The 25,947-nt window shown below is 42.5% G+C and overlaps 1 protein-coding gene across 4 annotated transcripts in view; it reads left to right on the forward strand.

Moving 5' to 3' along the window:
* Nucleotides 1-25,947, forward strand: part of tnfrsf21 (tumor necrosis factor receptor superfamily, member 21) — a 301,642-nt gene that overhangs the window by 59,491 nt on the left and 216,204 nt on the right. For all 4 annotated transcript variants that reach the window (XR_013493186.1, XM_078174118.1, XM_078174119.1 and 1 more), the window contains exon 2: nucleotides 22,266-22,974. Coding sequence is in view for 3 of the 4 variants with exons in the window: in XM_078174118.1 (XP_078030244.1) it covers nucleotides 22,266-22,974 (709 nt within the window). In the remaining variant the exon portion in view is untranslated. The remainder of the gene's footprint in view (nucleotides 1-22,265; nucleotides 22,975-25,947) is intronic.

The raw sequence follows: 25,947 nt of genomic DNA on the forward strand, positions 1-25,947 counted from the left end.
ACATTAAATAAAAAAACAAACAAACGAAAGAAGCAGGCAGCAGCAGCACCAGAGTCCGGGTTGCCAGCAGAGCAGCACCACCGGAAGGAGCAGGTCCGTCAGAGATAATCAGGCAGATAAAAGTGGCAAAGTATTTTTCAATAAGTGTTGATTCCACGCCAGATGTGACCCACATAGATCAGTTGACATTCATCATGTGTTATGTGTCACCTGATGACAGTGTCGAGGAGCATTTTGTGAAGTTTCCTGCCAATTCAAAGTCACTCAAGAAAGTCACTTTGCCAGTCTGTTCTTGGTGTTTTGTGCGACATGGGTATTGATATAAATAATTGCAGAGGCCAATGCTACGATAAATCAGCCAACATGTCTGGCACTTACAGTGGCCTGCAATCAAACATTAAACAGATTAACCCTTTGGCCAAGTGGGTACCCGAACTATGCCAGGATCCAAAAGTCCCTGCAGAAATTAAGTGATGACTTGAGCCAAAATCTCACCATTTGAAATGAAGCCATGTCACTGTACAAGAAGATGGAAAATTAGAGAAAGCCTTCCTGTGCAACATGTGGAACAACATACTACAACGTTTTCATAGGACCAGTACTGCACTACAAACTGTTGAACTGGATTTATGTAATGCTGTCAATCTGATCAGCTCATTGAGGGGTTATGTGGCCAACCTACAGGATAATTTTGACAACTTTGAGAGTGATGCAAAAAACATTTCTCCGACAGTGTCCCAACAATATACAGTGGACACACATAGACACAGAAGAAGGAAAAAACAAGCAGATGAGTCAACTGAACCAGACTGTGAACAGTCGGGCCATGACAGGTTGACAAGAGCTACAGAGTTTGTTGCTGCCATAGATCATCTCCTAGCGGAAATGGATCAGAGGTATCACTCCTACAAACATGTTCAGGACACGTGGATTTTTGAACAACATTCCATCCATCTCCATACAAGATATCCGTTCAGGAGCAGCTGATCTCCAGAGGAAATATCCAGGTGATCTAGAGGAAGATTTTGTGGATGAAATTGGACAATTCAGAGAATTAATTAAGGAACAGAAGGACACCTCAGCAAGGTCACTGCTGAATCTTGTAAGAGGAAGGAGTCTACAGTCAGTGTTTCCAAATGTTGACACAGCAGAGACACTATTTGACTTAACCTGTAACCAGTGCCAGTGGGGAGCGCTCATTCTCAAAACTTGGACTTGTGAAAAATAAACTGAGATCTACAGTGGGCCAAAACAGACTAAATCACTTGTCTCTGATGGCCACTGAGAGTGATGTTCTCAGAAAATTGGATTTTACCAGCCTCATCAAAGACTTCTCAGCCAGGAAAACAAGGAAGAGAGCCCTGTAAAGCCCTGTAAAGTGTGTTTATTGGGCTGCAGTGCTATTGCATTGCTACCATTATTATCCTTATATTTGCTATATTTGCTGCCGTGTTACTGTTTTTTGTTGAATTTGTTTTTGCCCAGCTGCTTGATTTGTAAGAGTGTGTTATGCTTTAGAAAAACAGGGTGGTCTGTGCTGCTGCTGCTGCTGCTGCAGATGTTGTGTCTTGGTTTAGCTAAAATCTGGTTGAATACCTTTCTGTAGTATTTTTGTTACAATTGAAGGCTGTTACAGTAATGCTAGTGTACCTGCAAAATTACTTTTTCCCTGGGAGAGCATGATGCATAAGGGGGGCCCACAGAAAGAATAGCCTAGGGGCCCATAACTACCTTAATCCTCCTCTGCCTATAAGCATTTGCAAAGTTCCTGTTTAGTAGTAACATGCCTTCCCTTCCCGAACCTCGCATTATTTAATGATACACCTCAATTATACTCACTATTATGTTCAGTGCATGCTGTTTGAATAATAATACTCTACAAACAAGCAGAAAGAGCCACGGGGGAACCATCTTTTGTCCTGTAACAAGCAGAACGTTCCCATTTACTGCTGTGTGCGTTCTCTACCAGCATCTCACTTTGAACGCTGATGTCAATGAATGCATTGATGTTACTGACGCAACTGAGTTATGAGCAGCATGTTGAAAACATGCTCTGATGTTTATGGATGAGGTTCTGGGAACAAAAACAAAGAGGCCAATGGGTGGTGTGGTGAAAGGGCAATGGAGTGGTGAAAGAATGGACTGCTTTATTCTTATTAGCTCAGATCATAAAATGAGTTTGTTTTCCTTTGACTGTTTGATTAAGTGAAGTTTGTGGGAGATGTCTTTTTGTATCCCACTTTGATGTCTGGAAAACTTCATTGATCACAGTTTTCACTGTAGTGGATTGCATTCAAATCAGGAGCACATTTCTTAATTTATATATGTATGTGGCCAGTGTGTGGGCCCTCTAACCTTGCAACTTCTGAAGGAGGCTTGATGCATTGGCACTATATTGGTATGACCCTTAACTAATGCTTTTGTTTAGTACTGCTTCAACCCCACCAGAACTATTTGTTCTGCATAAACAGAAGAGCTGGTAACCCTCATTCACATTTGTCTGAATACACACACTCAGCAGGGGAGAACACACTTAAACACACATTTTAGCACACAGATCCACACACCTCCATCCTTGTTTGTGCTTCTTTCTTATCATCTATTACTGTGACCTCCTCCTCCTCCTCGTCTTTCAGATCAGGCAATCATAGAGTCAGAAATTGTTGCCATGGGTCAAAGCCGTGTGGCTATGAGACATAGCAGAGTACACGGGAGTCCTTGAAGTACATAGGTGATAGGGAGGGAGATGCCAGACAGGGTCCGACTCTAACGCAACCTTACCTTTATGAAGGAAAGAGAAGCTGGAAGCATTCATTTTCATTAGGAAGCCTTTCTTTTTCCTTTCACTTTGAGAGACAGAGGCTGAGTTTATGGGTAGCAGCGTAGTGTGGAGAGGGGGATGGTGAGGTGAGGTGAGGTTCACTGAAATAGAATAAAACTTTATTCCTCTTTTACTTGTTTACATGTTTACAGTTGAGCACCAAAGAGCTCTGTGCTCTTACTGGGTGATATATGTCTGAAGGCAAAAAATGATGGTCTTTCACTATGGCACCTTTTACACTGCCTGATCAAGGCAGGAATTTCATGCTGATAAGTGTTTCCCACAGAATTACAATCTACTTTCACTTTCAAGCCTAACTTTCAGCAGCAATTTGTGAACTTTTGAGTCATGGGGTGGATAACTAATCAGTCGATCTTATCTGGCCAGAGCTGATCTGATCAGATCAGATCGATGGATGAGAGGATAAGCTGCTTGTGGGTGAAAGCAAACTTTAGACCCAGAGCACTGAAGATTAAGTTTCAGTTTCACTGCACTTGGTGTTTTGCTGTTCTGTCTGTGTCCTCCGTCTGTGGAGCAAATAAAAACCAAACGGTATTTATATCCCAACGGTGCACCTAATGAATGGTCCAGCTCCAAAAATAGAAAATCAAAACATGGCGGCATGTGTTTTAATTGTGGTGAGCCGCAACAATAGATATGTGGGAAACCCTGCCGATATTCCACCTCGCTGTTTTTTATAAAAGGTTTGATTGCAGAATGTGGAAATAGAGTTGTCTCACCTTCAAGCTGGCAGCGGAGGTAGAAACAGGATCGAATCGACAGCAGGACGGGACCATGGACAGAATGGATGTGACGTTTTTTTGACAGTGTGTTAGATGTGGGACCTCGACCAAGCAGTTAGCAGCTTACTGAAAGAGGAAGAAAAAATATGTCCACAGATTTTGAAAACAAGGAGCTCCTTACTAGGGCTGACCCAAAAAATTTGAAGCTTCGAAGCATCATTCGATGGCACGGGATTCGATTGTGAAAAAAAAAAAAATCGAATATTCAGCCTTTTTTTTCCTCTCTAATTTTTTTGGGGGACCTTGAATGCATCACTAACCCCATCTCCGACAAGGAAATAGAAAGCCTGACGTGCAATGAATGGAGACCTATTATCCTGCTTGAACACAGACGACTAAATTCTTTCAACAATGTGACTCAAAATAATGATAAAATAGATTTTATTGATGTAAAATAATATGCTGATGGTGACATTTTCCACCGGTCCGCTGTGCCTGTCAGTGGCAGTGACACATGCTGCTCGCGCATCTGTCTGCTTGCGCTGCAGTGCACGCCAAGGGTTTAAATTTTTAGTGTTAAATCAAATGTTAAACACTACTTATCAGCAACCAGAAGTGTTTTTTCATTTGTGAATATTTTTATCTTAATTCTACGGTTTAAAATCGTTCTGAGCTCTGAAGCTTCGATTTTTCAAAATGAAGTCGAAGGTCAGCCCTACTCCTTACCCTCCAAGCAGAGGATGAGATCAGCCACCATATTGCAGGGACGCTTAATGATTGTTATTGCCATTGTTATTATTTATGAAGCGTTGCTGATGTGTATGTTAGAAGAAAACATATATGGAAACAAAAAAAGGCAATGTCCCAAAAAGTCTCAATAGGAGTCCTTTTTCTCCATGTCCATCATAAAATTGTGGGTGTCTGTATGGGTGGGAGTGCCATTTTCTTGTTAAAAGGGCTTATGACACAGTATACAGGCTAAAATGGGAAATCCTTCCTCTCAGCACTCATTTACCCACCAGTCACCTCATGTCTGTTGCTGTAATTGGGCTGATATTGTGTAGTCAGATCTTGGGCTGAACACTGTGGGAAATAATTGAATTCTTATTCTTTCGACCAATATTACAAATCCGATTTAGTATGCAACTTTTTTAAAGTTCCATATCTTCCTTTATCTTCTGTCTTCTCTTTATTAATATTATTGTTTTTGAAAAATACATATGAATCTTACTGATCTTCAGTCAGTTACAGTAACAAATCACACAAACTAAAGTGCTCACTGACTATGGCTCTACCACGTTAAAAATATTTTGATATATCGCTGTAAACATGTTGTTAACATGTTCCTGCATCAGCTTCCAGACCCCGGTCAGGATGCTGATGCTCTCTCTGGGGCTAACCCCCTTTACTTTACTCAGCAGCTGGGAAACAAGACACAGGAACTTTACATGGTCAGCATTTGTCCAATGACAAACTCAAACTTATACTGTACATATATTACCACTTGACAGATTTACAATTAATTTGTTTTCTGCTCCGATCACCAACAGCTGTCTGCTCTGAGATTTTTCTCTCGCTTGACCACATTCTAGGCTAGCCTTACAGAAATAAAATCTGTAAGCATGTGGATTGAACTTAAGCCCATTTTGGCTGTTAGCGTCACATGCTAGTACCGTAAGCATCAAAGCCTGGTATTTAAAAAGTTATGAAAAATAACAGGAATTTTCACCAGATGACTCTATGGCAACTGATGTTTTGGTCCAGGAGGTCCAAGCTCGCAGTGTCCGAATACACGGAACTGCGAGCAGACCTCCATGAGCTGATGATGCAAAGGTAGCCTGGGAGGAGGTCACCACAATTGTAAATCAATGTTGCGTTTCTCTCGTTTGCGCACGCTCTCTCTTTCTCTCTCGCAGTCTCACTCTGTTTCTTTTCTTTTGACTTTTCTAAGATGACAGATGTAGAATATATACTCCCTATCTGATGCTGTGGCTGTTTGTGGTTGGCTGAGAGGGATGTGAACTCATTAGTTTGCAGCTGTGTTAATCAAATCAGGTTGGGTTTCCATTACGCGTGCCAAACGTGCCAAACGGTGCCAATCCCCTTTGATCTGACATCAGATGTGACGGGACATTCGATATAGAGATACATTTATGTGCTGATTGCAGATAGTTGCATTGAATAGTGGTTTCTGTAGGTATTTATTGCATTGTTAATGTGCCTGACATTCTGGAAACCTGCCTGTGAGGTTTTGGTGACGTGTGCGCACCAAACTTCCACTTACACCGGCTGCACTCCGCCTGCGCTGACAGTAGACCTGGTTTCAGTTGGCGAGCTTTTAGCGCACCTTCGGCGAAGCCTTTTGGCACAAAACTGTCACTGCGCCAAGCTGGATCTGTCCCCCTGCTGCGCCACCACACCCATTTCAGCGCACCTTGGTCTGCCAAACTACCAAACTGAGCGCGCCTCGGGTTGCGCTGCTCGAAAGTAGCTCTGCGCGGGGTTTGCCACCCTGCGCTGCGCCGGGAAACTAGAGCTCACCACTGCACAGATAAATGGAGACATCTGCTGCACCCAGTGTTTTTGCGTCACCTCAGCATCTAGGGTTTAAAGCCCACTAGAACTGATGGTTTTGGATCAGGACCGGTTGAACCATCAGATGGCGGGACACTTTGCACAATGGCACTGTTGTTAATGACGAGTGGAGGGAAACTTTCGAATATCTAGAGCATCACTCGTATGTTTCAGAGAGCCTCTTCATCCATAAATTGAACAGGAATCAGTGGTGATGAGATCTCCAGTAGGTGTTTTGAAAAAGGTAATGCTATCACGTATACTTCACAGACAGATAGCTTACCCACAGATTGGCTCGCCTGTTGCTCAGCTGCAGAACATAAAGAGAAAAGGAGTCTCGCTGCTCACCTATTTTTTGACATATGCGGTGACAGTGAAAATGGTCTTTTGATAGTTATATTGACATTGTACCACCTTTCACTACAGTTTCCATGATTATATCTGTCACAAACATGAAATGAATAGAAAGATTTATTTTTAAATCAACACTTTGTTTCCATTTTAAAATAAAAGTCCCTTGGTAACTTTTGTGTGGCGAGGGTCCCTTCATTTGTGAACACAAGGCTTCGTATTGTGAAATAATTGCAGGACCATGTTGTTGATAATGCAGTGGTTTGTACGGCTCCATAAATATGTGAAAATGTGGAAGTACAGTAGTTATAGCAGCATGCACCTCTGAAGCAACGCTGCAGCAACAACATTGTCTGTGTGAACATTGCACATTTGAGCTTTTGGAGTCATTTTAGCGTTCTAGTGTAGCAGAAATATTTGTGAAACAAGGTCATGTGGACAGAATTTTTTTGTTAAAACAGAGGAGAAAAATATCCATTCACAAAAACATCTGGATAGGTATTGACAGAGCCTTAATTAGCTTTAGCCTGGCTCATGGCTGGTTACTTTTGCAGTCCGGCAACTCGTGAACACAAAACATGACCCTTTTTACAGTCGTAATGCTGGAACCTGAGCTTATGTAGACACTTTCTACTGCCTAATTTGGAAAGGCACAAACATGTGTGTGTCCATGTCACTTGCTGGCCTGGTTATAATACTTTTCTTTAAATACACACATAAATGCAGGAGAGTCTTACTTGCCATCAAACACACCACCAGACTACATCACATACACATGTAACCTGTCTTAAATGGGGAGATTTGGCTGGTAACATTTTTCATGGCAAATAAGAATCATATGAGTTTCTTTTGATATGAAGCAGAAAAAAGTTGTATCAAGACTGCACATCACACGTCCTGCAGAGCGACTATTACACATGCGCACATTGCAGTGTCGGCGCTGCATGATATATCGCATAGCCCTAGTGTGTGTGAATGTGAAGCACAAAGGGCCAGGTTTTAATAGCCCTCTGGTTGGTTAGATCATGTGGTATTAAAAAAATTGCTATTTTTGTGTTCTGTTAACAATTTGAATTTGATTACTCGTTCAGCCTTAACCAGACTCTTCCACTTGCTACTGACTCACAGATTGATCTACAGTAATATAAAGTGCAACAAGGAAGCAAGTATAAAGTTAAAGCCACAATTTGTTGAATTAGAACATTTCTTTACTAATATTGAATCTGGGATTTTTAAGTTTCTCTACAAAGAAAACAAAAAGATAAAGCCCTGTCAGCCTCTAGCATTATTGGAGAAGAGGCTGCCTGATGATATGCTCTGACATTATTCAGTCAGCGTGTGAGTGTGTGTGTGTGTGTGTGTGTGTGTGTGTGTGTGTGTGTGTATGAGGGGTCAAACGTTTCACCCAACCACACTACAACGCGCCACTTGCACCTACTTAGGACACATCAGATCTAATCAAACCGCGTGAGCGCACGCCTACATTTTACATAGGGTTACTATGGAGACACGAGTGTTAGACGCACGCCTGCTACATAACGTGTAGGCGTTGTTCGCTCCACTCACATGACGTGCTGACACGTCTTTTCAGGACGCGTGCACAGCGCATTACAAACGCCACTACACCTGCGTGTGCATCTCGCACACACACAGTGCATGTACACATCATTAACATCTGAACGCGTCAAATTACTTTGGCAAACTGTCTGTCTCCATAGTTTACACGTGCAGGCAGGCGTGTGTGTGTGTGTGTGCTTCGCAAGAGTGGAATGAATGAATGAATCAAGTTGCTGCAGACATATGCCTGCATATACACACGCATGATTTTTTTTAATTTTTATTTTATCCTCACAAATCAGAGCTACTGACCACCCTCGATGTCTGGCTGTGGTTTAAAAATATTTAACTAAGATAATATATAGGCTACAACAGCCTAATTATGAATATATAGCCTATTATTGAATTGGATCCTAAATGCTGCAAACCTCCATCTGTATGTTTTTAATCAATAGTTGTGTTTTCATAAACATTTTTTTCGCATTTTGCACTTTTGCGAATTTGACTGTTTATGGAAACAGCTTTTCAGACATCCTTAAATGGGTTTAAATGGGTTAAATTCACTTGGACTTTCGCTGCCAGGTTGAGAGCGGGGAACACTCAGCGCTGTTCATGCTGATGTCTTATCAAGTCATTCCTTAATTGGAAAATCTAGATTTATATTTTATTCCTGTTTGCTGTAAAAAGCCTATATGCCTGAGGGACATTCAGTTTTGGGATGATGTAAAGTAGGCTAGAGATATTCCGGATATCCACGGATTTGGGTCATTCAGTTTTAATTATTAGGCTAATTAATAGCGGATAGGGTACGGGCGGATTAAAACCAGTAGACTTCTGTGTTATACTTTCCCAAACTATAGGCTTTATTGTGTGTAGAACCACTTTCTACAGGTGGTGTCTGGCTTAACTCGCCAATAATGTGCTGAGAAAAATGTTTGAAGTCCAAAAAAAGTAATTTATTACAAAAAAAGTCAACAAAACAGGTTTCAAAATTCAAATTATATTTTGTTCAAACGAAATCTTCAATATGACACCTTATCTTTGGTTACTTTTCTTTCAAACATTTTTTTTTAAAGATGTGCACTCCACAGACAGAAAGCACCGCACGGAGCGAGGTTTTTGAATGCGCTCGGCTTTCAGTTATAACTGGCAGGACTGCAAATATAACACAAACACTTAAGATTTCATACTTTAAAACAAACTCTTAACTGGCTGGACAGGGGCGGGCTGGGGTTGAAATTCAGCCCGGGAGCTTGATTTGGAGAGGCCTTTTTTCCAATCGCATGACAGATGCAAGTGGAACCGTAATTTTAACATGAATACTTTATTTGCAGTATAAAAACAATCTAATGATATTAAACACAACACACACAGATTAGTCAGTCAGTAGAGTGTATTGAATATAATGTAATTCTATACAAAGACCTATTGCCAACCCAGTCCTGCACACTGCCCCTGGCACTGTTTTTTTGGTGGTTCCTGCTCCACTTTCCTCCTTCTCCTCCTCCTCTTCCTCCTTCTTCTCCTCCACCTCCTCTTCCATCTCCTCCTCCTCCTTCTCCTGTCCCTCCTCATCTGTCTCGTCCTCCTCCTCACTCCTATGACTGGCATTATCCTGTCCCTCTGCATCAACTCTACGACTGACACTGGGGGGTATTCCACCAAGCATGCTAAAGGCAAATCCAGGCTTTAATGGCCAAGTCTGGCTAATGTGAGCCAGAGTTCTGTTCCATCAAAGTGGCTAAGATTAGCCTCACATCGGTAACCATGGAAACCATGGTTCTGGCTAAGCCTGATACATCGAGCTAAATTCCAGTTTCCATTCCATCAAACTGAGCCACAGCTCCGTTCCATCAAGGTGGTTAACCTGAATCCCAGCCTAGTAACCATGGTAACTTATGCTGCCGGGCAATCCTGGTCTGTAGCAGGATTAAGGTGAGGATTAGCTCCATCTATGATCAAAAAATGTTCAATAGACAAGAACAGACACCTAAAAGACAGTTCTGCCAGTGCTTTTACACACTCAAAACTGTCATGTAATGATAAAATAATATGTAGATCATAAAATATATAACATAATTAATAAAAAAAAATTAAAAAACAAATTAAAATGTAATAAAAATAAGATAATTAAAAAAAACACTTACAACAGTAAAGCCAAAATCAATTTAATAAAAACAAAACTATAATAAAATGAAACTGAGGCATTAAAAAAAAGATTGTACATGAATATGTGATTGCCCTCCCATCCCCACCCCACTCTGTTTCCAATTGGCTAGCAAATTCACAGCCAATTAAGGTCAACTGACAACGGCCAGAGAAGGAAAGGGACACACCCAGAGAGACACAGAGACAGAGCAAGAGAGAGTAAATTAGGAAATAATGGCATGCCCCTTCATCGAGGATCCTGTTGATGAGGAGGCCCACATTGTTCAGTGGGCCTTCCAACCACCACCAGCCCCAAGGGTCTTCCAGGACAGGACCAACCCATTGATACAGACAGACTCCTATCTGTGGGAGAGGTACCAGTTCAGCAGGCAAAGCATAGTGTATCTATGCAGTTTGCTGGACCCACACATTATAAAGATCACACGCCGCAGCCAGTCTCTGACCACTGTGCAATCAGTCTGTATTGCACTAAGGTTCTTTGCTAGTGGTACATTACTGTATAGTGTTGGTGATGCTGGGAGGCTAAGTAAGGCAGCTGTTTGCAGAGAGGTGAAAAGGGTGTATTTTCTATTCATTCTGATTATTTCTAGCATCACCATACATCATGCATAGGGCTTGATTTGTTCACATTAACATATGGTTTTCTTTTATATTTATGAATTAACCATGACACAAAGCAACCACATAAAAATGGGACACACACCATTGTGGTTTGTCTGTTCCTCTTCCTATAGCACATTCCACACATTTAAGGGGATTTTCCTTATTTTGATATAATAAGGGATAGAGCTTACAATTGACTCCCAAATGATGAGAAATAGATAACTGATTCACTATCACCTGCATTCACTTAATAGTTTTCCTCATCTCCACTGAATTGATGGATTTGCTAAATGGAATTTTCTACAATCAATAGATAAATGTAATGTGATTATTTCCTATAAACTGATCATTTCGGAAATGTCATAATCTACAATCAATTATGTGATAAATGCGATGATTGACATAAAATGCATCATCTGAAATGTACATAGGAATCAGTAGATAAATGTGATAAATAGTCTATCACTAAAATTAATTTACACATTTGGTGAATTTCATTAGGCATACTTGAATTGTTAGATTTAATAGGTGTTCTTATCTATATTTTGTCCCTTTGATGCAGGATTTATATAATATGATATTATGCTGAAATGCTGAATTTTCTTTGTCACTTACGCATTTAGCCTGTCAGCAATATTCTCCCATGCCACCTCCCTTGCTTTATTAATTGCTGCAGTATTGCCTTTTTCTTAATTATGTCCTTATAGTCCTCATACACTTCCATAAGGAGCATTTGCTCCGCCGTAGAAAAAGCCTCCGCTCGCTCCTTTCCTTTGCTATTTGACATTTTGCAACATTTTCGGCACTCAACTAGTTTGGGCTTTTTATTTTCCCTGGGCGCGTGCATGAGTTGAGGCTTAAAGCCTCTGGAAACCCAAATCCACAATAGCCTTCTAACTATGTAATTTAGGATCTTATGTACATAATATTAAACATGTAAAACAATTAGAAATCTGTTTCCATCCAAATTCGAAATATCTGTCTTTTAAGTTTTTGTACATTCTTGAAATTGGGTTTGATTTGGCCATGGTTATCTCTGAGATTTATTACGCAATAAATTCCAAACCAATCATAAATCATCAGTCAGTTGTCTCATCCCGCCCCCCAGTGGCAGCGCAACAAAACCTTTCTGCTCCAGCTAAATCTGCCTCTTTGAATCTGAGCCAACTCCTCTTTCTAGTCTGATGTTTAGAAAATACAGATCGTAAACTTGTTGAACCGCTCGGCTGCGACCCAGCGGAGGCTCTGCCTCCGGTGGGCTCCCAGCAGCACTCGAATCAGGTTGACCGGCTCCAGAGCCCGGACAATCCGAGCCTTTGCAGCTCGTGGAGCTGCAGGAAGAGGCGGCTTGCCCCCCGGGCCCGGTGCCCGTGTCGGCTCGCAGGGAGGGGATGTAATGTGCACCCTTCCTCACCCCTAACCCCAAGCAGTTAGCTTTGCTACGCATAAACATATCCCCAATCGCGGAGGTGATGCTACGGGAAACAACACAATTTTAGCTGGAGGGGAACATTATTTGAGGCGGGCAAATACTTCTACACAACGCCAGAGAGACGGCTGGCCGGCACCGGTCTCTCCCACTTTGACGGTCGGTGTGTGTGTCAGAGTAAAGACATATTTAATCTATTAAGACTGGATGTGTTTGAATGAAAAAGGCTATTATCAGAAAAACGGAGCAGATTTATGTTTTCAATGAAAACGTATCTCAATGAAGAAAGGCAAAGCGCTAGCCTCCCATTGTCATTCATCTCAGCTAACGGCCGGGCTCAACCGGGCACGTCTGCAGCGTGAGTCCCGTAGCAGCTCGCCCCCCTGTTAATCAATTACAGCGGCTCCACCGGCAACGAGAGCGGCGCAACAAGTCTCTATTTTATGGGCTCTTCTATTGTTTATCCGTGACACTGTGTCCGTGGCGGACATTTGAAAGCGAGTAGATGACAAACAGTACAGTAAACTTGTAGATAACTCAAATATATGTAATAACTTAGGTGGAAAATGCTTTAACATTTCATGCAGCCTACATGCAGCCTCTCGGCTCAGCAAACAGTAAACAACCCCGCTGGCTTCTCTACGTGTCACTTCCGTACGCAGTCAGTGGAGCCCAAATGAATACGCCGCGACGCTACGCTGTACGTTTGCAGCCGGTGGAGCCTGGCCGTAACACTGCATGTAAAAGTTATGCTAACTATTCTACAAAGTAACATTAATATGAATCACAAAACATTTTACCATTACTATTTACCATTCAGTGACCACCTGAAAGGAATCATTTTCAGCTTCTGCTTCGTCCTCTGAATCATCAGAGGGCTCAAACATGTACGGCTGAATTAAATTTGTGGCAGCCATTGCTAAGCCAGGGAGATGTCAATCAAAACGAGGGAGCTGTCAATCAGAGCGTTATCTGCCACGCCCACTCTGTCCTGGCAAGTGGTCTCAACAGCAAAATGAGCTGTTTTTAAACCAGGTTTTCTAATAGTTATTAATGGTTATTTTCACTCAGACTTGTGGATGATTAATGAGACACTCAACTTTGATATAATATATGCATTTCAAGCTGTGTTTCCAAAGGAGCCAGCTGATTTCACTTGATGGAACGGGTCAGAGCTAGACTGGGAGTTGGCGTTTAGTCAAACTTCAAGATTAGACCTTAGTCTGGATATTCTTAGCTATGTTGATGGAATACCCCCCTGGCCTTGTCAGCTAATAATAACAATAACAGCAACAATGATAAACGTTTTGCAAAGAATTCACAGTGTTAGAACACAAATAGAATATACAAATCAACATAACAAAAGCACCATACACACACACGCGTGCGCGCACACACACACACTGTAAATGAATTACTTACTTTAATGTACTTTTCTTGAGCTGGTAAAAATGGCTATAGACCGTTTCAAACCGGACAACATAAACATTCTAAATGGGTCCCTTTGTATTTCCTGTTTGAATGTATATTAATGCAGAAGCTGACAGGAAGTAAACAGGGACCAAAGTTGTTGCCCTAGCAACAGAATAGCAATGAAACGGTCCATATATTAATGTAGAAACAGAACTGGAAAACAGGATGTATAGCTTATATATTAAAATATTATCTTTTTAAGTTTGAACACAGACTCTATTTTGAAAAAGGCTATGTTTTCTTTTGTAATAAAGAAATTTGTGCGTTTTTCTGGTCAGCCAGTATGGATTTTATTTTTAATTGATAAAGCAGATTAATGATTTATGCACGTATGGTGCAACATTGCTGATAGGCTACCTTTAATGTTCTGTGTGCCCTGAACACATCCAGAAACACAAACTAGAGTTGCCATATGAATAAATATTGGACGGTGATTAGAAATTCCTCCAACATGGTGCAGGGAAACTATTTTTCGGGTAGACCCAGGAGAGAAAGACTAGGATTTTTTTCCCCTTGATATAAAGCTGCGAGTATCCTATTATTATAACAAATGATCTGATGTAGAAGTGTTAAAAATAGTGCCTGAACAAGGAAAGAAAATAAAAAGATAGATAGATACATAGATAGATAGATAGATAGATAGATTACTAGACTACTGTCACAGGTCCATCACACGACGCATTGTTGCTTTAAGAGCTGACACTTTTGACCCCTGCGATCACATGACGTGTCAACGCACACACGTCTAATAACCACACGTCTAGGCGTGTGCAGGCATTGCACGCGCATTGGACGTGTAACAAGTACACGGTGAATGCACGTGCAGTGCATGCGAAACAAGTACACAGTGATGGTTGCACACGCAATGTACACGTATCAAGTATGCAGTGAATGCACTGTGTGTGTGTTCGCTGATACGTTTCACCCCTCATACACGGTGATGGTTGCACACGCAATGTACACGTATCAAGTACGCAGTGAATGCACTGTGTGTGTGTGTTCGCTGATACGTTTCACCCCTCATAGTGTGTGTGTGTGTGTGTGTGTGTGTGTGTAGACATGGGTGAGTTATTCCCCTAAACCCAGTGAGCTGTCAGTTTCCCAGCAGAGGTGAGAGGGGAGCCTTAAAAAGGAAAGCCAGAGTCATGTGTCTCTTATAAATCTCAGTAGTGGCTGTAAAGTGAATGACCGCTGCTCGGCACACTCAGCTTAAGAGGGACAGGGTGAGTCGGGAGAGAGAGAATGAAATGACGTTAGATTAAATGGCTTTCTGAAAGAGATGTTCTCCTACAAAGCTCATCAAAGCAACCTCATACACTGGGAACCAAAATGGCAGTGCTGGAAATTGGACTTTCCAGAATCCATGTAACCCGACACAGCACAGTCATGTCTGCCAGCCATGTTTCATACTGAATTATATAATGAGAAATCTGTGCGTAAGGCTTGCTCACCACTGGTCAGGAAACAGTTTAAGGTTGGCTGATTTCATGCTTTAGTTTTCTAGGTCTGTTGCTCCATCCAGCAAGCTGTCCATCTGTCTGTCAGTCCCTCTGTCTGTCCAGCCATCCAGCCATCTGTCCAGCCCCTTTGATCAAGAGGAAGATACAGTAATTTAACAACTTCTGGTCAACCTACGGATAGTCATGGTCTCTGGATAAGTATTTGGCCACCATGGCTATTGCATGAACTTTGCTTTAGCAACCCCGATTAAAAATGACTGACAGCCACTTTCTCTCCAAATTTGCTGTGGATTCTCATGTTTCCAATATGGATAAACCTTTGTCAGCTTGTTATTATTTTGGCCTTTTGGCATATTAACACAGCTCTAAGCATACTTGTTCCCTAAAGGAAGATCCGTTCAGAGGAACCATTTGGAGATGTCTAATAGGGATGCACAGAGTGATCGGCTGGAGACAAGCCTACATGTGTGGCACGTTATGTTGCCAACAGAAGCACAGACCAGGGCTCCAGACTGTGACCAAATGGTTGCATTTTTCCACCATTTTTGGAGTCAGAGCGAGTATTTTTTACAACTACTCACGCGTGCACGACCCACAAATTTGCAAGCTTTTTTTTTTTTTTCATGTTGTAAAATGAAGGAGCGAGTCCGCCAGTGTAGGCTAATGTGTGTGAGAAGGGGGAGAGTTCGCCAGTGAGTGACGTTAACTGTGAGGATCGCGTCATCTACACTCATCAGTAGGCTTGTTTGAGATGAGCTGGGCCTTGCCTGGAAAGTGGACAAGAGCAGGCGGCTGCAGTAGAAGGCAATGACAACAAGCTGCAGTCAAGTCAGAGGCTGAATTCAAATGTCCACCCTCTGGACTTGCGGACTGAGCCCTCGCGGACTTCAGTTGTACGAATTGTGACGTGTTTACTGTCATCTCGTAAAGTCTGTGAGGGCAGAGACTGCCAGCGGCTGATAGACAGCCCTCGAGACTGTTTTATGTGTTGCCATGGAAATGTGCAACTATCGCTGCTGTCATTTTTATATATGTCATGTAAGTTGATGAACAGTGCTTACTCAACTGTTCCTGCAGATAACAAGATATAAATTCCATGTGTAGCCTTTTTTATGACTAAAGAAAAATGTATTAATACATCTCTATGTAACATATAGGCTACACGCATTCAAAAACACAAATGTTTATAAATAAGGACAGGACTATAACTCAATAAATTGACCATTACTTACATTTGAAACCTTCTTTTGTTGTTTTTTTAAACATATCCCTGAATGATGATGTGGTTGAATATTCTTTCTTGCCCACACAATTCAAGTAGCATTTTAATAGACCTAAATATCAATAACTATTTAACACATTCATATGTTTTTTTTGTTTTTTTTTCGGCAGTTAAAAACCCCACAAGTCACATCTGTGTTCGGGGGGTTTCATTCAATGAAAACACAAATATTTTTGGTCTACCCGAGCCTGCTAGGGAGCTGATTAGTCAAGATAACTTGCAGACCACTGAGGTAGTTAATAATAAGTTTCACATAGAAAAGCGAAGCAAGCTCAGTTAACTGATGAGTTAACCGACTGATGATTCGAATCTCAGACTTGAGACACTTATCTTCAGTATTATATATTCATTTTTTTACTATAACAAGCCAAGTTTCTAGTGGAATTAAAGAAAAGTTCCAACTATGTTTGTGTATGCATTCAATTATAGTTCTAAGAAAGAAAGGAAATCAGAATCGGTTAAGATCTGAATCAGCAGTTCAGACTTTCCCAGAAGTTTTCAGCACTATGACAACCCCACATGGCAGACCATCACTAAATGGCAGACAGACACAGTTAGCGATTAGCTATATCAACCTCAGGAGTTGGTGGAGACCAAAACAGACCCAACAGGGGAGTAAATGTTGGTCTTGCATTAACCAGGTGTTCAGAAACATCATTACTCCAAATGAATGCAAATGTTTCTCTGTGATTGATAGATGTGTGAAAAGGTAACTGCTTGCAAACAAGTTTGCCCTATCAACTTTAAAGGTGATGATATGTCAACAGGGCCGGAGTGGGACTCATTTTCAGCCCTGGAGTTTCATTCCTCAGACCAGCCCACTTTAGATCACGACCTATTATAACCTTACATGTTAAGTCTACAATAGCGCACTGTTCTCTAAAGCCTTGTAATTCAGTGTATTTTTCTAAAATATTTCAAATTCAGTGCAAGTAAGTAGGGATGCACCGAAATGAAAATTTGTGGCCGAAGCCGAAGCCGAATAATATTAAGCACTTGGCCAAATACCGAGTACCGAATACCGAATATCGTTGTTTAGTTTTTCATTAGTTTTTGCAGATGAACCCCCTCCAGATTAGTGTTGTCACGGTACCAAAATTAGGACCCACTGTATGATACCAATGAAAATATTATGGTTCTGAGTAGTATCATAATACCACAGCGAAAATGAGACAGATGTGCCTTTTGTCATTTATAAAAAGATAAATCACTTTTCTATAATACATCAATGATATTTCAATGGAATAAATTACTTATTGACTTATTCATACTTCAAAAACAGCATCAATAAGTGATTAACATAGGGGGGATCAAAATAAAATAAATAAATAAATAAATAAAATAAAAATCAACCAGCCACCCTCCTCCCCTGACAAGTAAAGAATAGTCCCTTCATAAGTAACGAACAGTCCCTAAAGTGTGGTGAGGTTTGTGGGCCCTGAACGGCTTGTTTCTCCTCTGACACATCACGTACGGTCTGTGTTCGGCTGGCTCGGCTGTTCAGGTACTTCTGGGCAGTCCACACGCCAAGAAGAGGATATTATTGGAGCCGACTTCTCCGTCGCCCGGTAAGCCGATGGCCGCCGTAATTGACAGGAATGCACAGCGTGCTGAATGATTTAAGCCTATTTTGCTCGCTCAAAACTATTTTTAGTCGCAAATGCGAGTCCGGTGACGGGCGGATCGCCACACTGCCGACATATTACTCCTCCCATCAAGGCACGCTGTTTGATTGCGTTATCAAAACACGCAGCTATTATTCGGCCTTGTTTTTAACTTATTCCACCGAATACCGAATGTGTGTTGCAATATTCGGCCGAATATATTCGGTTACCGAATATTCGGTGCATCCCTACAAGTAAGGGTTGCTTCACTCTCAGTATGTTTACATGGACAGTTTAATTCCACTTTCATTCGGAATGAAAGGCCATTCCGATTAAAAGTGGTCATGTAAATGGTCATTCCGATTGAAAAAGGGTAATTCCGATTGAAAATTAAATCCGATTAAAGGGGGTGGTTTATTCCGTTTGTCATTCCGAATGAAAGAATTTTGTGTGCATGTAAACGCTCATTCCTCTTCAAGTTCATTCCGGTCTTTCTGCGCATGCTCGTTTCCTTGCCCTTATTTATTTATTTGGATCCCCATTAGTTACTACCTAGGTAGCAACTACTCTTCCTGGGGTCCTTCTGGCGCGATGACGTATATAGCTCGCATAGCAACGGGCTGAGATAGAGCAGTCGGACTTGTTGCACTCACCGGTTTCCATACGCCAAAGCACGGTCTTCTATCTCCCTTCTTCGACCTTCTACCTCTCTTCTCCTCCTCAAGAGACGAAGCATTAGCAGAACAAGGTTTTTGTCGTACTGTTGCTTCAAGAATATAAGCAAAACAAGCCCGAAAAAGGCACTAAGAATGGCGTCGTCATGCATCTTGTTATCCGGAGTTAGGACTACAGTGTTTTCTTCCGGTAAACGTAAACACGTAACATCCGCCCCGCCCCTATCCAGTCAGAAACCTTCCCTGCTCCAAACATTGCGCAGACCCGAATAAAGGCGATTAAACTGATCTCCCGTGTAAACCCTCATTCAGAATGAATATTTCTCATGTAAACTACCTGGAAAAACTTTAATTCCGAATGATTTCATTCAGATTTATTTCATTCTGAATGAGAAGCCATCATGTAACCGCGCCCAATGTAGATTTATTTCAACATGAGTGAACATCTCCAACATTATTCTTTACAACACATCCTTTTCAACAATATCAGAATCTATATCCTTTCAACAATATCAGAATCTATATTCTGTTTGTTGTATACTCACTATACTTTTAGGATCTACAACTAATAAAGACACATGAGACCAGGGAGTGTTGCTCGTAGCTTGTATTGCTTCCAGCTTCAATCAGGACTGTTATTACAGCGATGCAACGTAACACAAGAGGGCGTGACCGCACTTGTCCTTCCTGACTCTCAGACCATATTCCTCCAGCCTTTGTAGTGTTGCATCCAGGTTCTTCAAGTGTGACTGCTCATCGGGTCCTGTGATGAGTAAGTCATCCAAGTAACACTGGACCCCTGGAAGCCCACTCAGACTCTGGTCCATTGTTCTTTGGAAACGTGCTGGAGCAGAGGTTATCCCAAAAGGGAGCCTCGTGTACCTGTATAGATCTTTGTGTGTCACTATGGTCAACAGTTCCTGGGACTCTGGATCTACATGCATCTGTAGATATGCCTGACATAAGTCTATCTTACTAAACTTCTGTCCTCCAGCCAAACCTGAAAAGAGGTCATCAGTGAGGGGTAATGGGTACTGTTCCGCTGTCAAAACAGGGTTCACAGTCACTTTAAAGTCACCACAGATCCTTGGGGCCCCATCCTTTTTCATGACTGGGACGATTGGTGTAGGCCATTCACTGGTGCTTACAGGTTCCAGTACTCCACTCTTCACTAATCTGTCCAACTCTGCCTCTACCTTAGGTGTGATGGCATACGGGACAGGTCTAGCCTTTAGACACCTTGGTGTGCTTCCTGGTTTGACTGTCAGCTTCACTGTTATGTCCTTCATGCTGCCAAGTTCTCTGTCAAAAACTTTGGAGTGCTTCTTTAAGATCTCCTGTAGGGGGCTTATATTTCCATCATTAACGAAGAACACTTCCTGCCAGTTCAGTCTGACCTTTTGCAGCCAACGGCGACCTAGCAGAGCTGGATAGTTTCCTGGAATGATGTACAGTGGAAGAATCTCTTTCTGTTGGTTATGTTCCACTCTTACACCCACTTTTCCTAACACCGGGACAGGTTCACCAGTGTAGGTCCTTAACTTCAACTTTGTCTTTCGAAGAGTGAGGTGCTGCAATTTTGTCCTATACACAGCTTCTGATACCATTGACACACGTGTACCTGTATCCAATTGCATCCGTACTGCATGGCCCTCTAACAGAGGTGTGACCCAGTATCCATCATCATTGTCAGTCACAGCCAAAACATGCACTGTGTCAGACTCGTCGTCACTCTACATCCTGTTCATGCTCCATTTTGTTCACGTTTCTTCTTGTTTTTAGAGAAACCACTTTTCCTTGTCTCGGTGTGCTGTTTGTTTGTCTGGGTCTTTTCACTTTTACATGCATGTTCAATGTGGCCCTTCTTACCACAGTTTCTGCAGTCCAAATCCTTACACCAACAATCTGAGGCTTGATGCCCTATTTTCCCACAGCGGTAGCAGAGCTTGCTAACTATTGCCTTCTTCCTGGACTCAAGGGACAACTTATGCACTTGGGTCGATGCACTTAGCTGCTGTGCTTCCCGGCTGGCCATCTCCATTGATATACTTATCTCTATGGCCTTTTCCAGAGTCAAGTTAGACTCAGTAAGAAGTCGTTTCTGAATAGCTTCATTGCGTAGACCACACACCAGTCTGTCACGTATGGTGTCATTTAGGGATTGTCCAAATTCGCAATGCTCAGACAAGCGTTTCAGTACTGCTACAAATTGTGCAACCGATTCACTCCCTTCCTGGTTCCTCTTATGAAATCTGAACCTCCCTGCGATGATCAGTGGCTTTGGGGAGTAGTGAGTTCCTAAAATTTTCACTATTTCTTCATAAGACTTTTCACCTGGCTTGTGAGGTTCCACTAAACTGCGCAGTAGGTTGAATGTTTTTCCTCCCATAACACTCAAAAAAGTTGGCACAATGACATACCCTTTAATCTTGTTAGCAAGCGCAAAATATTCAAATCTCTCAGTGAATGAACTTCATTGTTCAGTATTTTCCTCAAATGGTCCAATATTTCCAACTGGCGCAGCCATTTTCATGCAATATTCCTTTAAGTCCTCTTTGTCCTCTTGCTTGTTTTCACTGTTTATCAGATATCTTCCTTCATTTACTTTTATTTTATTTCATTTGACTTACTGTCCCTCTTTTCTTTCTTCCGGTCCTGAATGCAATTCTTCCCTCTTTCCGGTCCCGTTTACTCTCCTTTCCACCGTGGAGAATCCTCCCCTGCAGCAGCGCTGTCCTCTGTGTCAGCGTCCTGTTCACCTGCAGGCAGTTAGCAGCGGAGCACAAACGTGACCGTGCACCGTTGTATACACGCGCGAAACTCGTTAAACTCCGACGTTTTCGGCTCTCTACTGAAAAATAACAAACACAGCGTGAGAGCGCATTACCTCGTCGCCAGTTTTGTTGTATACTCACTATACATTTCAATCTACAACTAATAAAACACATGAGACCAGGGAGTGTTGCTCGTAGCTTGTATTGCTTCCAGCTTCAATCAGGGCTGTTATTACAACGATGCAACGTAACACGAGAGGGCATGACCGTATCCCTTAAGGGACAAACTTAGGTGACTAATACACAACACTGTTCAAATAAGCATTCACAGATATCCAAACCTTAAAAATGAAACAAAAGAATAAATAAAAATATTAAATAATACATTTGAAAAAATAAAAAATAAAATAAAAAGTGTTGCATTCTCTAATAACACTATCTCTCAGGGTTTTCCCTGGGTTTTTTTGAGACCAATGTGGCAAAGGCCTGTGGCGGGGGGCATCTTGACAGCTGTACTTTTAGATACAGTCCTCCCTCTATTAAAGACCGGCCCACCGGGAATTGTCCCGGTCCTCCCGATTAGCCACTCCGGGCCTGTATGTCAATGTTGTTCGCTGTCCCTGGGTAGCTTAAAGAATCAGTTAGTCCAAGTTTAAGTTTTTTGTGGTGAATATGGGGCTCAGTGTTGTTAATCTTGTCTACTGTATTTTTTAGATTTCTCTTTAACGTCCACATTTTCTTCTCCTCTCAGCTCTTATGTACAGTGGTGGTTGACATCTCAGCTCGGGATCTGACCACAACCAGCCCAGGTGACCAGTCTCTCCTCTCCCCCCGCCACTATCAATACACCGACCCCAACTCAGGCACCCAGCTGGTCTGTGACAAGTGCCCAGCAGGCACCTACGTCTCCGTACACTGCTCTCCAACAGCTGTGAGGGAGTGCAGCCGCTGCCCTGAAGACACCTTCACACGGGGTGAGAATGGCATGATTAAATGCCATCCCTGTCGGGCTCTGTGTCCTGCAGGCTTCATCGAGAAGGCAACTTGCACGCCCATCCAGGACCGAGTCTGCACATGTCCCTCCAACAGCTTTTTGTCTGGGGATGGTGTTACAGAGTGTAAGCCGCACTCGCTGTGCCCTCCAGGGACCAGGGTGAAAAAGCGGGGTGGTGAAACAGAGGATGTGCTCTGTAAGCCGTGCACCAAGGGGACTTTCTCAGATAGGGAGTCCAGAGCGGTGAAGTGCCGAATCCACACAGACTGCCAAGCGCAGGGGCTGGTGTTGCTCACACCAGGGACTAAAGAGACGGATAATGTCTGTGGACCACCTTCCACAGCCCTGTCTTCATCTTTTTCTGTCTCCACAACAACCACAGGGCCTGCACATGATGTGCTTGTACAGGAACCCATGACTTCTTCATGCTCGCCATCAACATCACAGACTAGACCTGCACATAAAGGTGAGAGACACTGTTTATTCTTTGCTAGTTTTTTTGTCGTCAATTTTGACATTCATTCAGTATGTTAATTACTGTCAACATTTGTTTCATATGGCTTGTATCACCCAATAATAAAGTAATTTCCTGCAAGTGTAATATTGTAGGAAAGCATCTCTTTCAGTGATTAAAAATGTAAGAAAACCAGATAATGCAATACCTTCACCAATGAATGTCCTGAATAATATTGTAGTAAAATTACAAAAAACCATAAACATAAGTGAAATTACACATCTAACCCCATAACCCAGAATACATATTAAAGCTGTACTGGTGAAATGACAGGTTGCTGTTAATAGATTTCTAGTTGTATAAATGTATTTTATTAGAGCATGTAAAGAAATAAATAGAGCAATGTGCAATGTGTTGATGTATAGTGCTGCGGCTGCATATTGCACTTTTTGCATTTATTTATGTTTCTATGTTATTTTCTGTTGTTACAAGTAGTCTGTATAATTGTAATCGTGTCTAAGTTTAGTCGGTTTAGATGATTGTATGCCCCTACACCATGCCGGGAGACAACGTGGACGCCAGAGATAACGAATGCCAGCTAGCATTCAGTAGCTGCCCGATTGCTGCACGGTGGCAGTGCACTGGTCTGGTGAAGAAGACCAGTGCCTAAGGGGCAGCAACAGAGAGGCCTGAGCCGAGCAGTTGGCCAGTCAGCTGGAGAAGGTAGCCCCTTTACGCGGGGGTGGTGGTGTGCCGCCACAGGAGGAGCAGGACATCCAGTGGGTAGGCGCCGATGGCCACAGCCTAGCAGCTGGACTCCATGGGGAGAAGACAGCCCCTGACCACGGTGGTGGAGGAGTACCGCCACGGGTGGAGCAGTGACATCCAGCGGGTAGGCGCCGATGGCCGTAGCCTAGCCGCTGGATCTTCAACCGAACAGCTGGGCAGCTTGTCACCACAATGACTGCACGACTAACGAAGACTGCACAACTAACAAAGCTAACTAACGACCTAACGAAACTCCTGGTCTGCGGCAGTGGAGGTGGGGCGTTCGAGGAGAATACAGCATCCAGCGGGTGGGTGCCGAGGGCAGTAGCCCAGCAGCTGGACATCGCAGCGACAGCTTTAAGGTCAGTAACGATGCAGCCATGACGGCGCTCCAGACCCTGCTGATCCTTCTTCTGGTGTTGGGTGAACTTTCGGGGATGATCCTATCCCCTTCATCTCCACAGGTGGAATGTCACCTTGTGTACTCTAGGGAGGCGCTGCTTGCTCTTGTGGGACAAAAGCAAAGCATCCCCAGACCATCTGCCAGAGTACGTAAGAGCGAAGCCAGCTGCGAAATCACAGCGGAGAAAGAGGGGCAGGAGAGGGGGCATCAGACAGCGGCTCTGCAGGCGCACTAACAGACCACCGCTGCCCTCCATTATATTAAGCAATGTAAGGTCGTTGCGCTGTAAAATGGACGAGCTCCGGGTAAACAGAAGATTTTGCCATCAATATAGAGAATCAAGCACATCCCGGACTCCCCGTTGTCGTCGTCTCCTGTGTCTTCTTTGTATGTGATGGTTGTATCTGCTATGCAGCTATGTCGTACCATGTGCCTCAACAAATTTCCCGCTTGGGACAATAAAGTTTATCTTATCTTATCCAAATACACATATATGCAGTTGTCATGTAATATGCTCCTTTTCAATTTTTCCTGAACATGTATTGAACAGTAATAAGAAAACATATATACAGTACAGGCCAAAAGTTTGGACACACCTTCTCATTTAATGCGTTTTCTTTATTTTCATGACTATTTACATTGTAGATTCTCACTGAAGGCATCAAAACTATGAATGAACACATGTGGAGTTATGTACTTAACAAAAAAAGGTGAAATAACTGAAAACATGTTTTATATTCTAGTTTCTTCAAAATAGCCACCCTTTGCTCTGATTACTGCTTTGCACACTCTTGGCATTCTCTCGATACCAGATACCTATACCAGACCTTGCGCTAGACTTTTTTTGTCGCCGGTCATTTTGACCTACAGGGTCATAAAAATCCGGTCATAATCTATTTTTACTGGTCATTTTAATTTTCGTTTTTAAATGATAATAAAGATATTCAAAGACATTTAGTTTTCATTCGTTCGTTTTTAATAAATCCAACAAGCAAGTTATAAAGTGTGCAAGTGTGTGACATGAACGAAAAGATGAACAGACATCCACACACCCGTGCCATTAGGCTTCGCCCTGGACACACTGGACGGCACTAACGTGTCTGGTGTGTCCAGGGCATTATGTAGTTATGTCTGTAGGCTCGGTGACACAAAATTAAAATTGTAATGAAGTGATTATGGTATTGAAAATGTGTTCGGTTATGCACTGTTGTGTTATTTTAAAATATAAACACGGTATTTTCTCCTCATGTTCCTCAGTGCGTGCTGTAATTTTATTTTGAAAATTGGCCGGATTCTCTCGTCTTTTCTGTGTCCGACTTCCTGTTTCGTACGATCTGCTTGATCCAGCTTGACAGAAGCGCTCGCGGCTCCCGTGAAAAATAGACCAGACGCCGAAGCGCTGCCTCCGCGGGCGCTCCGCTCTGCTCAGCGGCCTGTGTGGACAGTCAGATAGGTTAATATGGGCGCTGACTGAAAACTGCCTCCGCTGCTGGGCGCCGTGCCTCGGTTCCGCGTCTGGTGTGTCCAGGGCGTTATGTCAACAACACTACATCAGAGCGACAGATGAATGACCTTTTCTCTGCAGTATGAAAACGGCAGCCATTTAAACCACTGACTGTGCACTCCGCCGCCAAGTGGGCAGGGGTGGTAATTGCAACCGGTCATTCAGATTTTCCGGTCATTGTAAAAAAAAAAAACGGTCAATGACCGAGAATATCCAGTTAACGCGACCCCTGACCTATACATACAAACACAATGAAAAATGATATATATATATATATATATATATATATATATTTATATGTACAGTACAG

This window comes from Epinephelus lanceolatus, chromosome 13, assembly GCF_041903045.1.
Source record: "Epinephelus lanceolatus isolate andai-2023 chromosome 13, ASM4190304v1, whole genome shotgun sequence".
In the NCBI taxonomy this organism is placed as follows: domain Eukaryota; kingdom Metazoa; phylum Chordata; class Actinopteri; order Perciformes; family Serranidae; genus Epinephelus; species Epinephelus lanceolatus.